This window comes from Ruditapes philippinarum, unplaced genomic scaffold (assembly GCF_026571515.1).
Source record: "Ruditapes philippinarum isolate M1 unplaced genomic scaffold, ASM2657151v2 ctg1124_1_1_1_1, whole genome shotgun sequence".
Lineage (NCBI taxonomy): Eukaryota > Metazoa > Mollusca > Bivalvia > Venerida > Veneridae > Ruditapes > Ruditapes philippinarum.
The window spans coordinates 181257-198785 of record NW_026856257.1 but is presented as its reverse complement, the minus strand read 5'-3'; the positions used below and the strand labels follow the sequence as shown (position 1 = coordinate 198785).

Below are 17529 nucleotides of genomic sequence, written 5' to 3'. Positions count from 1 at the left end.
ATCTTTGACCTGCAATTGTTACCTAGACCTTGAAGGTAGGTGACTCATTGTTAAACATGACACATTGCCATATCATTGTTAGCATTTGTGCCAAGTATTTTCAAAATCCTTTCAAAGATAAGAAGGTTATGGACCGGACACGACATATACCCTCAAAGAGACAATGTTGACCTTTAATCACCAAGTGTGACCTTGACCTTGACGGTAAAAGTCCGGTTTTGCGCATGACACATCGTCTTATAATAACAAACATTTGTGCCAAGATATTTCGAATTCATTCGATAAATGACATAGTGATGGAGCGGACACGAATGTGTGACTGACTGACGGACGGATGTGCCAACACTTGGGATTTACGTGCTTTTTCTTTGGTCCTTATGTTAAACCAGTAAAATAACCACATTAAACAGTTGGTTTATGGTATTTCCTTCTTTTTTAGATTATGGACGGAATGAAGCTCGAAAACCATGAGATGTTTGCCCGGACAGACTAACTGACGGACTGACAGACGGGACCATTCCTATAATCTGCTTTGCGGAAGGGGATTAACAATGAAATCTGGGAATTATATTCGCCATTCTAAAATAAAATGTAAAGGAAAATTCTTTAACTTTCTAGTTGAATTGCTCAGATATTTAAGTTCTGTTTAACTTTTTGCATACTTCTTGCATTAAGACTTCATTTCATTTTCTAATGAACAGTGTATCATTTGTAAGAATTTAGTGAGTGTATCTAACACAAGATCTGAGTTTTAAACTTTGTCAAAAATAACTGGAATGTTATCAGAACTTATCAGGTGCCCTTAGTTTGTAATGGTCAATAGTGTCTGGTATATAACATGATTATTGAAATGTTCAATTGATATAATGTTTATAATTTTATATATGTTTGCATATTAATCAAGTATTTATAAAAAATAATTGTCTTACCGACTGCGAAGATGTTGGTGTTAGAAATTAAGTTCACTTTTCAAAACATCAAGATAAATAATCCTACAAGAAATTATTATGCCATTGTTATGCAAGCTGTGCTTACATTTTTATATGGCTGTGCATGCAAAACTAAGAACTAACATATACAAGTTAGCCGGTATCTTTTATACGCCGACGGAATTCCGGCTTATATTGTTATGGACCTGGTTGTCACTCCGTCCTGCTGTTAGCAGGTTCTGTGTCCGGTCTGTATCTTTTGAACCGAAGAAAGAAAATTCAAACTACTTAGCAGGATTGTTTACCATAATAAGACAATATGCAGAGCGCACGTTTGACCTTTCTCAGGTTAAGGTCAATGTCACACTTAGTTATTTTGATTTAATATCAACATTTTTGCCCGCTTTGTATCTTTTGAACCGATAGCTTTAAAGAAATCAGTTTTCTTTGGAAGAAATATTACGTATATAAAGACGGTGTACTTAACACAAATCAATTGAAACTGATGTTACTTGAGATATGTAAATTCACTTAATAACAATAAGTTGTAAATGAGGCATATGAAATATCAATACATCAATATCAATGTATCTTAAATGTTATCAAAACTCTGGACAAGAATACTGTTTTGCTTTAATGTGGGCAGTCTCTCTCTGATTGAAAGACTGATATATATATTCATGGGAATAAATACCAATATAATACTTTTAGCAAACTGTATTTTGAATAACTGTATTTTTTAAGCATCAAAGTATGTAATACCAACACATGTTCGTATGCCCAAAAATATTATATTTATATTAAGCTAAGATATTTTGCATGAAGCATCCCTTGTTAACATTTATATTTTTTTTTATAAATCATGCTCCTGAGGGGTCAATATTGGTCCTGCACCAGGGATCAAATAGCCCAAATCTTTTTCTCATGTATGTATTCATATATAAAGTTAAAAATCCCAGATCTTAGTTATTTGGCATAAAATTATCAATATATAGCAGGACCCTGCTATTATTCCAGAACGCATTTCACTGAATGATATCAAAAATGGATTTTTAGCATGTATCATCACTTTGTAAATGTAGAATTTTCAGTTTTGTACTGGATGTTGGTGTGAGTATTGATGTTATAAATGTAAAGGGAGGTAATAAAAAGAAGAACATTAATTGTAAGCATGGCATTTTGATGTATTTAAATTTTTAGGCATAATATTTTGTGCTTTTGAATTTCTGGTATAATATTATTTATTTATATGTTTCTTTGATTTTTTATCATTTAAAATTTGGAAACAAACTGATCCCTCGGAAGCATTAATCACAACAAAATTACAAGAGAATTGCAGACTCGGTTTGATTGAGTCTGTCCATGAGGGATAATGAAAACGTGCAACATCCCTCACAACCCCTAGCACCGGCTTGAGCGGTACTCAATTCTCAACACTTAATAGTGCTGGTATCAATGATCCCGAAGGACCAGAAAAATATAACAACTCTGAAGTGAAGTACGGGGCAACTTTTTACAGCTGCCACACAGCACTTGACACCTGCTTATTATTGTTTTAGTCAGTATTTAAACTCCGTGACAATTACAGGGAGATAAATAGTCACCACACTGTGCTTCGTTATTAGGTTCAAATGGCATGGATGGTTACATTTCGTGGGTCGGTACTATATAGTGAAAGCTCTGGTACATATAAGTGTCTCTAAGTTTTAATGTGACAAGAGCATAGTTCTTTGGCATGAATCTATATTGATCTTAATGATAATTGAAATAAAACATATTTTGACAATTACTATAAATGGGTATCCGCTATGTTAAAACATTATTTTTGATAACTTTAAATTTGATTTACTTAAAGAAGACGTCTATTGCCACGCTATGCAGTCCTCTTGTGTTAATGTTAATACTTGTTCTAACTATTTTTGTTTCAATACAGTGTTCTTGTAGAAATTGCCAAGTGAGAAATTCTGTTGAAGCAGTTTTTAAACTGGCCCACAAGAATCGAAGAAATAACGTGTAGCAATTTCTTCAAACATAGAAATATATTGGCAAAACTGGCTAGCTGTTAACTTCTTTGTATAAAAGAATCCAAAGACATTGACAGGATGCAACACACAACTGTAAAAAAAGTGAAGAAAACAGGAACAATTAGCCTAGATTCATTGGTCCTGTACGAAACTATAATGTCATTACCTGCGATTATTCAGTAAATCTTATTTTGTATGTGCTTGAAAATGGCATAAGCATGGTTCAAGTTTTCTAATACTCAACATGCTTTTTACAGATTGGCGAATGCATAATATTGTCAGAAAGTCTTGCAACTTGTGAAATCCCGAAAGCGCCCAAAGGATTTCAAAAGAATTTGTTTGAATTCGAGAACACAACGAACCACTTTTCAAAATATTATGCAATCACAGGGGTAATTCAATTCGATAACGTTGGAAGAGATGTTGAAATTCACTACCATCATGATCCAATTATTAGCATGCTAAGTGACAGTGAACATGTCGTAAAATTTAAAGAAGACGAAAGGCTCCTGAACATAACTGTACGCATTTTACATTAAAGTTTTAACATTACTAAATATACCAATATCATATTATTTAACTTATAAAATTACATTTAGAAACAATCTTAAGATAATTCTTTATACGGAGAGCATGTTTACTTTACACAGGTTCTACTTTAATGTCAATATCTATATCTATTGTATAATAAGTCTAATAATAATCAATTTCCGTAGGAATTTTTACCTAAATTGTGATCTCATGTGGATTTTACGAGAACGGATTATACTGGGCGCTTATCGCACACATCGAGATCTTGGCCTAGAAAAATTCATATGTTTCAGCACAAAAATACTCTTAAAATGTTATAAAAGAATTACGTTATAATATTACAAATTTTAAACATGCCAATGCAAAAAAACAACAACAGTTATAAAAACATATCGTAAATGATTCAGCTAAAATTACCTTTAGAATAGCTAGAAACGAGTGCAATAGAAAAAAGCTTCAAATCCTTTAACAGTTTCAGGGTAATATACTGAACTATGTTGCAACAAGGTTTGATGTAAATGTAACTGTCGGCGTGGAATCGTGTGTCATAGTAGAGCTCAACCTAACGTGTATTACATGCATTGCTCCTAAACACGAACCAAAGAGTGGAATACCAAATGCAACACGACCGGAAGTTAACGTAAGGAAAGTCTAATACGTTTTTATTATTTTCAAAAAAGAGAAATGGGATGACAGACACATCACCCTTTTTATGTTGAGTGTCTACGCAGTACGGAGCCCCTGGTATAAATGTGACAGTGCTTATGGCTTAGGAGCCGAAATTGATATAAATCTTTCTTAGCACATAAAACCAACGAAACGGTACTTCCGTCAGTTTTGCCTTGTTTCTCCTGGTGGCCTGTTATTCTTTATATAATATTTGCCACCATAACCTAGTTTACTTTTATTTCAATTCTAGGTATCAATTGGAAACATACGCAAGATGATTGGATATGTTGAATATGTTAAAAAGTCGCCGAGCATGATCAGGAGTTCTCCTAGTTCTTCCCATACTTCAGTTGTACTGTCGGCGACTGGAGCGAGTGCCGCGCTCATTTTTATCAATGTAACGGGTAATGTAATCACATATGCAAAATGTCCTGTTTTTTTTTTCATTTTTGTGTTTATGTAAATACGTGTGTGTTTATTGGAATTAAATCTAGCTATGTTTTGAAAATCACTGAGGTTATTACACAATAATATGGTCATTTGTGTGTACCTATTTATTTACTGTCTCCACTTGAATAACTGTATGACAAAATGCTCTCGCGAACAAAATTTTAAAATAACACATATTTGCTTTTTCTTAATTAACTATGCATTTTAAATGAGATGTATTAACGTTTCGGAATAAATGATTAATTAAATACAAAATATGCCTTATAGTTTGGCACTCCTGTTTATTATCTATAGAACTGTGGGAGAATGGGTTTTTGGTTATGCAGTATTTTGTATGGGCGTTAAATATTTAAAAAAAAAAGGAATTACATTTGGCATACCGGAAAGTAGTCATTATTTAGTTCGTGTTAGTTTTCAAATTGACTCCTTTAATTACATTTATTTCATTTTAACAGCTGTAGTTTTGATATGTCGACAATACAGAAAAACAAAGTCAAGATTACGAAATGTTGTAAACACTACGAAAGAAGAAATCCCTTGTGAGTTACAATTGAGCAGGTACGTTAATTCAATACAATTTTTCGGCCGAAGGCAAGACTGAATATAAGCAGAGTTTTCATTGGTCATTACAAAATACAAATCTCATTAGCCATTCTAAAATAAATTATAAAGGATAATTCTTGTAATTCTAAGACAGTTCTAAACTAAAATGTAAAGGATAGCTCTTGCTATTACAAAAAAGTGTAAAGGGTAGTTTGTGTTGTCTATTGTGTTATATTATTATTAATGCCTTCAATTGATATAATGTAATTCATTTTCATATATTTTTACATGTTAATCAATAAATCATATAAATAACTTCCTATTGACTGCGTAGATGTTGATGTTAGAAATTGAGTTTACTTATCGAAAAGGTCAGGTTCGTCAGAAACACATGCATCTTAAGTTGTTTCATTTTACAGGTTATAATAACCCTACTAGAAAATTTATGTCATTGTTTTGCAAGCTATGCTAACATCTTTATATGAATTTGCATGGAAAACTAAGATCTAACATATGCGTCGATGTTGATGTTAGAAATTGAGATCATTTACCGAAACACGACAGTTCGTTAAGAAACGCTTACCTCTTAAATTGTTCCATTTTACAATATTATAAAAACACTACAATAAATTTCATGTTATAGTTAACAAGCTATGTTAACATTTCTTTATGACTTTGCATGACAAACTTAGAACTAACATATGCAAGTAAACCAGTTTTAGGGTTAGGGTTAGGGTTAGGGTTCGGCCTTATATCTTTTTTATAAATAGATATTCCGGCATGGTGATTTTGCTTAGGCAAGAAATTTATAGCTTTTTTGTATCTCAGAATGATCTCGGTATCTATAAATAATACGATAGTACACTGCGGTCAAAAAATGGTTTTGACTCCTTCAGATAGTGATGTTAATATAAGTATCCTTAGCTAGTTCATTGTCTCATTGTTTGTCAACCAGTGTTACAATCATTCCATATATCGAATATGATATTTCTAGACGCCAACACCAAATTGAATATCAAAGTTATATAGTCACTCTGCATTGTTTTCAAATAATTCGAAGTCGGCTTGATTGATTACCAGTTATGTCGGTGCAAGGTCTTCATGGAGGGGCGTGAGAGATATAACTTTGCCTTTCATAAGTATTCTCAATCAAACCTTATCTGAAGTTGTTAACAATTATTTTTGCAAAGTAATATCACCCTTTCAACTTAGATTGTTAACTTTTTGGTTATTACAAGTGACACTTTCAGAAGGTCTTGTAACGGATGGCGAATTAATGCAATAAAAGTAAGCCCAACTTTTCGACTGGAGAAATTTATTCATTCGTACTCAATAAATTCTACGTCGAAACTGAAATTAAAAAACAAAAGACAAAAATTACGAAGAGGACTAATTTCAACACACTCGCAAAATCTCATTATAAAACACTTGCTTACACAAAAATGAAAACAAACACTCACACAAAAAAATACACTCCTTTACATAACATTAAATTACATCATAATATATCACAACATAAAATATTCAAACCTCTTTCGAAAAGACATATATCTTTAAAATTTATTTTTTTTTTTAAAAGATTATCACGAAAGCCATTTTTTAGCTTTTTAGACTTGCGTTCAAACCGTTAAAAGTTTTTACTTTTAACTTGAAATAAATGTTGACCCTCAAGGGCAGGTAAGTCTGCTAAGCATATTTGCAGAACTAATCAACCTTTCTCTATGTTGCTTTTATCTTACTATCCAGCACTGAGAAATGTGAAACATTCTGTTAGCGGACATGTCTTGTTGTATTTATCATATTGATAAAAGACTCATTAAATGGGTCCAAACTTAATTAGTTAAATGTATGGACGCTTCAGAATAATGTTAAATAGAAATAATTACATTGAGGTATTAAAATAGTCTTTCTTAACAATTTAAGCTTATTGTCGAAAAGCTGGAATTTCACAATCAAGATCATTGCCTTTAATAAGCAAAACAGAAATTAAGGGCAAAGACAAACACATCAAAATATGTGAACATTCAAATATCGCCCTTTTATTCAAAGTTATACTGTTCTTTATTTTTGCCCATTTCACAGCTTTATTTATCCATATGACGATTTTGTTTATCACAGAATAGCGGGTTCGTCGTCTGAGAAGGACGAGGTCTACAATGAGCCCTATGAATCCGACCACTATGACACTATCGCAGCAGACGACATTTCAATTGATAGATGCGAAACTGATAATAATTATCTTACGTGTCCACACGAGAGCGTTTCCGAGGCAAGCAATTCAACAAGTGACCAATCACAAAATTATTTGAGCCCGACGAACCGTATTACTGTAGAAGTTCAGCTAGAAGAGACAAAAGCAACCAATGTTGAATCTGGACCCGAACTCACTGACGATCAGTTATATTTACATGTTATTAACGATTGTGACCATTCAGATTAGCTTCTTGAATAAAAACATGTATCGGACAATCCGTTCACAGGCTGCTTGAATACGAATACGAAACGCAGGCTTAAATTGTTTGGTTTCTTTACTGTGTTTCATGATTTTTTGTTGTTGTCTATGTTTTTATTTCCAAAATTATTTGAGCCCGACGATCCATATTACTGTAGAAGTTCAGCTAGAAGAGACAATGGCAACGAATGTTGAATCCGGACGATTAGTTATATTTACATGATTTTAACGATAGTGACCTTTCAGATTAGCTTCTTGGATTAAAAAGTATCGAACAATCCGTTCACAGTCACAATGCTAGAATACGATTACGCAACGCAAGCTTTAATTGTTTTTTTAGTGTGTTTCATTTTTGTTTTTGTTTTTTGTTGTCTATGTTTTTATTTGTTTGCTGTTTTTCGCGACTTTTAGTGTTAGATTTTACAAGTTTAAGATACGCTCAAATTTAATTCGAAACCATTGATAATTACTATACACACCATAGTTAAACTCTGTATGAATACATGTTGTCATTTAAAAAAAAACAAGCAGTTTCTAAAAGAAAGATCAAAATCAATATGACCAGTAATAGCTAGAGAATGCAGTTTCCCCAGAATAGTTTGTGCATTCTCTTATTCAGATTTGATATGTCCAGTAAAAAATTATAAGATTTCAATTTCCTGCAATAATATTATTTTACCCATAGCTATATCTATATAGTATATCTAACAGAAAACAGGCAAGAAATATTTTTATGACAAGATGTTTTGCAATATTTATATGACATAATATATGCATGCATATTCAAAATGTAAATAGTTTGTACAGAAAAAGAAAACAAACATTTTTTTGTGCTTGAATCATGCTCTTGTAGACTTGTACGAGGGCTGTTCAAAAAGTTCGTGGACTGCGGCTCTACTGTTCACATCTTTTAATTTGCGTATATGATTTTACAAGAGACATATACGAAAATATGTCCTTATTTAACAGTGAAAAAATCAATTCAAATAACAATTCTGTGACAGTTACAAATTACAAGGGGTGCACAATCCGGCGCACGCTGATTACGAAACAAAATTACGTTCGTGACGTCGCAATATAAATGAAACGTTTTACCAGCGTCATTGTTTCTGAAAGTTCTCTTTTTAGTGTTCAATATTCGCAGATCATTTACCAAAACCATTTTTCTATTTGTGATGATGACCCGAGATATAAAGTGGTAATCTTTTCGCTCCATTCTCCGTCCTAGTGCCGCATACTTTCCGCTCTTTATCGGGATTTTTTAGTAATTTCGACATTTAACGGACAGTGTTATTAGGTTAATTCAATTGTTGATTTAAAGTATAATTTGAAACCGCCCTCGTCCGATCTTTAAACAATCTTTAATGATTATGATTATGATTATCAATGATAAGGAAAAACATTTTACCAACTGACAATTATTCTATGCGGTAAATCTACTGAACACCGGTTAGCATTAATTATCAAACGGACAAGGGTAAATAATCGTAATACAAATAATAACTACAATTATTTATTGTAAATACGCATTTATCGTGGTGAATGAAAAAAATATAATTTTAATTAAATTGAATCGTTTTGTCAGAATTGAATGCATAGACCCGATGCAGAATTTAAACATGTCGGACATGTCGCAAACAGTTCATACTGTCTGGACTTCAGTTGACGTTACAAACGTCCAAAAAATTTGCCGCTAAAATTCTCCGTCACCCTTTCTGTCTGTGAGCATGTATTTTCCGTATGTGAATCGCATGCGCGACCTGAAACCAAGAGACTTGTTCGCCAACTCATTGTTATTAGTTAATTTAATCACCACATAAAAATATGAAAGAAGTATCCCACATCTAGTGGTAAAAATTTCCGAAAGAGCAAATTTCTAGTTTTTAAACGGACTTTATACTTCCCAACTTACCCGTCTGTCTACTGCTGCTCAAAACCTGTTTGTTCAGCTGTTCAACGTCCAAACGACGTCAAATTTTAGATTTATGTCATTTAAATATTATTAGATGATTACTTGTATTTTACTTCATAAAACAATCATTCAGTTTGTTTCAACATTTGTATATATTTAAGCATTATATGAAAATTTCGGCGTGCGCCGATGTTGCGTTGCCATGGTTATTAAAGTGCACATAACTCGTAAAGGGAATACAAGTTTACAATAAAAGTAAATCTTACTTTTAGAAGTAAAGACACTCTTTCGATTCATATCTACTAAGGGTGTTTTTATGAACCAAGTAAAAAATGACAGCAAAAATCCACGAACTTTTTGAACATACCTCGAACATAAAAGGATTATTAATTTAATGGACTGTTATATGTGTATAACAGTTTCAACACTTCTCTCCATTTTCAATTTTAAATATTTCATTTTTCCTATACTCTGCGCTTATTTTCAATAATCGGGGGACTATTAGAGTTGTAATTTGCCCGATATTTCCTTTGTATTTATGACACTCATTGTCACTGTTTATTAATTAAAACAAACGCTTTTCAATCATTAAGTCAAACGAAAAATCGATGATTCACTGACAAATTTACAAAATAATTTTAATTAAATGCTTATCATATGCATGTGTCATACCAAAGACGTTATCAAATGTTATCTTTCAAAGAAACAACCATATATAATCAGTTCAATAAAAACAAACGCTTTTCTTAAGCTTTCGACGTTTAGTCTTCTTCAGAAAAAATTGACGTTTATAAAATGACAAATGACGCAACGTCCGTTTAACTATACGCTAAACAGAACGTGACGTTAACGCGGGAATAAAAACTTTGTCCAATAAATACAGAATCTTTCATGAATATAAATACAGCAATATACAATAAATTACACATATAATATGGATCTGCACATGTGATACAAAAATTCTCATAATTAATAATAATAAAAACCCTTGATATGAGAAAAAACATACTACATGTATATGTATACCGGCTCAATAATGACAAAGTTATATATTGTACAAAACTTTTGCATTCATACCATTAGGAGATAATGTGTTAAGCTTATGAAATCCAGTAATGATTCTTGTAATAAGCTTCCATATCATCGGTGACAATCTCTATAGTCATAAATTTAAAATCCTTAATACAATGATTGGTTTTATTAAAGTGTGTAGCGACATTGGTCGAAAATAACGGATCGGAAAAATTGTTGATATCAAACCTATGGCTATTCATGCGTTTAGACACTTGTTGCTTCGTTTGACCAACATATTACTCTTTACATTTATCACAAGTGACAAGATATATAACAGGAAGTCTTGGATGCATTAACACATTGGACTACAATATTCTGATTTTAAGTAAAATAATTTGAAAATGATTAATTATTAATTTTTTTTGGAGATGGATTTAGATTTCAATAAATTATAAAATAGATGTCTGTTTCTTTATCATTATTTTTTCTCAGCTATAAGTTATTTTCATTTAGTTGTGTTTGAAGCCACGATAATGACATGGCGGTTTTTCAAATTAACTGGTGGAAAAAGATTTCAACTTTAAAGCTAGCAATTACCACTTCCGTTCATTAACAGGCTCAATCAAACCGAGCCTGCAGCATTTTCAATTTTGCCTTGTTGGGCTTTCTTTAGAAATTCCGTTTTTCTCTATTCAGATGCTCCTTTATGCCATCTAGATATTTTCTTAATTGAATGGATTGTAAATTGTGGTGTTTGGTGTTTTTGTATAAACTCTTTAAATGAAGTTTATACTGATATTGCAGGCTCAAATGATAAAATATATGTCTCCTTATAAAATGTTACTATAAACTTTCCGTGTTTGCATCATGTTATGTTCCAATTAAAAACCATTGTACGATCCAATCGTATCAATTAAGGTTCATTATCACTTCCAATTGCAAAAAAGAAAAAAAAAAACAAAAAAGAAAAAAAAACAACAACAACTGTATGTCAAAAAAAAAAAAAAAAAAGAGAACAGTATCCCTAAATAAAGTCCAACATTGCAAAATTGAAAAGGTTGCATGCTCGGTTTGATTGAGCCTGTTCATCGGTAATGTCAAGTGCAATCTACTGTCCACGCTACCTATCACTAGCTTAAGCAGAATTCAACATTTAACATGAATTCAATATTTAAAGACGAAGATGGTGATATTTTGAGTTAAGAACCACCCGCATATGATTTCATATGGCGGTTTTCATGGAATCTTCAATGTGACACGTTGGTGTCATTCTATGAAAAGCGGCGCATAGTTTCCATGTAATAGAACTACATCTGTATATTGTACTCCATGAAGCCTCATTTATCATTCTCTAGTCCAAAACATCCGTATCAAATTCATATGTTACTATGTCTTGTCGTTTTATTTTACTTTCGTTTTATTATGTGTGATATATGCACTAAATATAGTCCTGCAAATAAAAGTGATTGCTAGGAGTCAAAATGGGAAAAGTTTGGTTTACAACAAAAAATGTGTGGTAACCAGCTGAACACTTCTCCTGAAGACCTAGCTTTAACAAGAAACGAAATGAGATCTACTACAAATATAATACAATTGCAATCAGTGTTCAATCATAGTAAAATGAAACTATTTTCGAAATGAACTGTATGCTACTGTAAGTTTTCGATACCTCTCCAATGGAATCAGGAGGGGGATATTTTTTGGCGTTTTATTTGGCAGTCAGAATTTTGTTTCCGCGCTATTTCTCTACAACTTCTGGCTGGAAATCAGCGAAACTTTATGGGAACCATCAATACCAAGAGGAAATGGGTACATCGTCGCCTTGTTTGGGTCCGACCTTTCAACGCAGTTATGGCCCCTAGATTAGTTATGCAGTATGCATATAGAGCAATAATCGTTTCCGTGCTACTTCTTTGCAACCAACTACTGGCTGGAATTCTTTGAAGATGCACATATCTTCGCCTTGTTTGGATCAGACCCTTCAATACAGTTATGGTCGATGAATAGTTATGTAGTATGCATATACAGCAATTAGTGTATCCTTGCCATTTCTTAGAAACTGCTTGATTTATTTCAAGATAACTTTGTGGAAACAATCAATACCAATAAGAAATGCACATATCAACACAATTTTTCCGGTCAGACCCTTCCACACCTTCAAGACCCTTGGTTAGTTAAGCAGTATGCATATAGAGCGATAATCGTTTCCACGCTATTTTTTCTGCAGCTGCTGGATGGATTTCAAGAAAACATTGTGGAAACAATCATTTTCAATAGAAAATGTGCATACAATGTATCATCACATTGTTCCGGTCGGATTTTTCAAGACAGAGTTATGGGACTTGATTAGTTTTGCAGTATGCATTTATAGGAACATTGCTAAATTGTCTTTGCTGAATTTTTTTCAACAAGACTTAATTGGAGCCATCGCAATCAATAAGAATAAAAATGTGCATCTCATTGGCATGTCCAGATAATACCTATATAACACCGATTTATGGCCCCTGTTATATATCGGATTTTTTATCATGTACATAGAATAACATTTTTATGCAATTTATTTTACAACAACTGACTGAATTTCAGCAGTTTTATGTCAATCATCAAAGACTGGTTTATATGAATATATAAATAAAGCCTTGGGTTTCCAGTTGTTGTGTTAGTGATAACCAGTGCTTGCACGGGGATATTCCGCAAAAAATCTTTAACCTTGATCATAATTTTTTAGGTTTTTGGTGTATTGTCTTCATATTTAGCAACAACCGTTGGGACAAGGCCTTTAAATAGACGAGACTAGATTTGACCTTCATTCATAAGTGACCTTGATCTTAAAGACATTTTCTACTGTTTTATGAAAATTTAATCCTTTCATAGAATTTTCTAAATTTTTTGTATGATAAGTAAAATTTAATGGCGAATTTAAAAATAAAAAGAAAAATATATGTTGACGTGTTGGATTACTTGTAAAATGGCAGTTTCCATGGTAACCGTATATCTCAAAACAGTCAAAATAGCCAAACTGTGTTTTAACAAATAGAAAATGTATAAGATAGCTAAATACACACAACAAGCATTGTTTTATGCAAAGATAACTTATCCAATGATTCTGTATGAAACAAATGATAATCTGAACATATTTCTTTTAAAAATTTCCATGTTCCATAACCGAACAAAAAATAAGAAAAATAAACATGAATTCTGTGAATAATTAAAGATATTGAAAATTTTCTTTCATATAATTTTCTATTTTTTTTGTATGTTGTGTAAAATTTAATGATGAATTAAAAAATAATGAGAAAAATATATGTTGACGTGGATTTTTTGAAAAAAGGCAGTTTCCATGGTAACCGTATATCTCAAAATTGTCAAAATAGCCAAACTGTGTTATAAAAATGTATAAGACAGCTTATTACACACACAATAAACATAATTTAATACAAAGCTTGCTTTATCTTAGGGTTCTGTATAAATCAAACGATAATTTGAACATATTTCTTAAAAAAGAGAGTTTTTCATGCTTTTTAACGAAACAAAAAGAATGAGAAAAAAAAATTAAAGCTATCAAGAAATTTCTTTCATAGAATTTTCTACATTATTGATATATCAAGTAACGTTTAATGGTGGATTCAAAGATAGAAATAAAAATATATGTTGACGTGTTAGTTTTTTGTAAACGGGCAGTTTCCATGGTTACCACATATGCCAACTGTCAAAATTACCACGCTTTCTTAAGAAATATCAGTGTTATACTAAATGTATTGTCAAATATACAACAAAAACATGTTGTAATAAAAATTTCTTTTTCTTTTGATGTTATATTAAGTAAATGATACTGAATATGTTTTTAAAACATATTTAGGGCCGTATTATTTTTTTTCTCGACTAACATACCCGAACAGTAAGCAAGTATTCAGAAATTTTCAAAGAAAATAATGAAATTCGGAACATTCTTAGATATTAATTTTGATTTTTATTCAACACTTTTAAAATATATCATTTTAAACTTCTTTGCCCAGTTGTCTGCCAGTAATCAAGTGGCGCTATATCACAAGTGGGTGGGGTAACGCGCGCAGAATCATTATCAATGCTGTCGTACTAATGCTAGGAGAAATCCTTTATCTGATGTTGTCTAAACGACCTCTTTGTCTTTTGAACCGATCTCTTCCTGAACATTTAGAAATATCTATTTTGTATTATTTACTCATTATTTGCTTATAGCCGAAATTTAAACACTTACCGTATAAGTGTTTTTTTCTGCGGGCTCCAAATTCTGCGGTTTTTTCAAATTTTGACATGTTTTTATTTCTGCGGACTTTATTTCTGCGGCACATTCTTTGGACAAAACGTGATTTAAATTCTTCGACTCGTCTTATCAAAGTCTAAGTCACATTTCTCATTTCTCCGAATACTATTCAACTTGACCTTCTTTTTGAAGAGTTATTATCCGTGATTATCTTTCTTGGAAGCGCATAACGATGCGCACAGAAAACTACCGAAAACGTCTTTAAAGGTCAAATTGCTGTTTGCATCTTTTGGCTATAAGTGGGTTTTAAATGGATTTTCTTCAAAGTTAAATACAACAATAATTTAGGATAGAACTTTTAGTTAACCAGACAGACTTTTACCTTCACTTATTTGACATACACCTTGAAGGTCAAAATATTAGAATTTTCTCTTTTTCTTGCTGTATTTTTGTTATTAATGAACTGATTGACTTTGTATTAAGATACAATATTGTTTAGGATAAGACCAATATGTATTTTAATTCCAATCGATCTTAATTCATTAATGACCTTGACATTAGTTGTTAAATTATTGAAATTTCTCTATTTTTTCGATAATTGACTTTATTTAGTAATTAACAGATGGATTATCTTCAAACTTAGACAAAACAACCTTAAAGAAACGATCTTCTAAAATGTTGAACTAACCTTGCCCATGAGCTTTGAATGACTAACCGTCAAGGTCAAATTATTGAATTTTGGTTAAATTGTTATAATGTTGTTATTTGTGTCAAAATGATTAATTTTCACTGAATATTGCTATAATTGAATGTAACTTGGTAATTTATTAATGGATTATCTTTTAACTTGGACAAAATAACCGTTTGGATGAGACCTTGTCAAAGGTTGAACTGACCTTGACCGTCAATGTCAAATCATTGAAGTTTGGTTAAGTTGTCATATATTAGTTATTTATGTACGAATTTAATTTAAACGTAGACAAAATAACACTTGTGGCCAAACAAACATGTTGAATAATTTGGATATGACCTTTCATACTTGGACAAAACGAGTGTGACCAGACATACCTATTAGAATTAAATAAATGAATGAATCAGTGTTCTTTGGACACTTCCCTAGTTTATATCACTCTTTACATCTGTAATGTATGAAAAGAATTGATATTGTAGAGGAAAGCAAAATGAATAATCTGAAATGATTATATAAAATAAATTGTTGTATTTCAAAACTATCACGAAATGCCTCTGTAACAAATGTATCCTACAGTGAGCAATAATTAGAAACAACCGCTTTACAATGAACACTGACGTGTGTACTGCTTGTTGTTTTTATCTATTTAATTTCCTTAACTTTTAGAAGAAAGGCGATTGGACGTGCCTAACTAAAGAATAATCTTCCGCGTTGACTAGTTCAAAATGATAATGTCTATGTGTCATGTCTTTAGTAAGAAATAAAATTGTGTTCGATAGCATTAATGATTGTCGATGTTATTTGTTTCACGTTATATATTTTCTAAGATGCCGAGTTACAAAAGTATATCATTTATTTCAATTTTGATTTTTATTTCTCCTGACCGCCAATGCTTTGATTTAGCGGTTTAGGTATGTGACACTAAGTGGACAGTTGCAGAATCTCCGTGCTTTCAATCAGAAAATCTACATTGGAGGCACCAATATGTTGTTAAGAATAAGTCAATCAGCAACAACATGCTGGTTGTACGTTCATACACATGTTAAATATCTAACAAATTTTTATTCAATCAATGATCCACACCGATTCACCTTACATTTTCTAAGAAAACTACTAGTATCCATCTAACACTTGATGGAATGATTTGAACAATCCATCAGCTGCTGTCTAGAATATTACATTGAAAAGCTCCTAAGGTCATCAAGCCCTAGTAAAGGCAGGGATAGTTGCCAGGTAACATTAAACAAATCCAGAATAGTATTCTGAAAACAGTGAAAGAATTTTTCATTGACTTTCAGTTATGTGGAAATTTTGAGTTTTTAAAACACACATTAAAATAATGTTTTATTACACTTTCAGGTTATTCATCGAATGATTCAGATTATTATGACCCACACTTACAAAACAGAAGAGGAAAAATAAGGTCAGTTTTTGTACAGATAAAAAAATACCCCTTCCATCTATGTAATTTACATGCATCTCCATGGACTCAGTAGATATTGATTGAGTTAAGGTTCAATACTAAATTTATCAATTTATGAACGAGTTGATTAAAATAAAATTATATCATGCAAGCCTCTGGCGAGCATAATATTAATTTATTCAACAAGTTCAAAAAATATCGTTTAGTACTGAAACAACACGAATATTAAGAGGAAATATTATGAGGATATTTTTCCTTTGAGTGAAATATGGAAACATGATAAAAAGCCACATCGGTGAGTGAAAATATGAGGCATTTTATCATGTTGAGTGAAAATATATACCATTTTTCAAGAAAAACGAAAAATTAACCTTCTTATGTAATTTCATTATCAAAGAAAATGATGACGAATCCCCTTGCTTGCTACGGAATTGCAACTGTACATCGTGCAGTTATATTTTGTTTTCACTTTTTCTGCACGCCCTGTTTGGCACTACATTGTGACGTTACATAAACAACTTTTTAAACATCTGTACAGCGGTAATGACTGAATTAAATAAATTAAAGATATTGGTGTTCGGATTTATTTTCTTTGTTAGACCATTTTCTATCATTCTAGACAGTTATCAAAACAAAATTCAACAAAAA

The 17529-nt window shown here is 31.7% G+C and overlaps 1 protein-coding gene across 1 annotated transcript; it reads left to right on the top strand.

The window, feature by feature from the left end:
- The first annotated feature begins 3930 nt into the window (after positions 1-3930).
- Positions 3931-8906, top strand: LOC132745984 (uncharacterized). The gene is made up of 4 exons (XM_060735019.1): positions 3931-4124; positions 4404-4557; positions 5059-5161; positions 7265-8906. Exons 2-4 carry the CDS (start codon positions 4428-4430, stop codon positions 7584-7586), a joined length of 555 nt encoding a protein of 184 aa, XP_060591002.1. The 5' UTR covers positions 3931-4124; positions 4404-4427; the 3' UTR covers positions 7587-8906.
- Positions 8907-17529: the final 8623 nt, after the last annotated feature.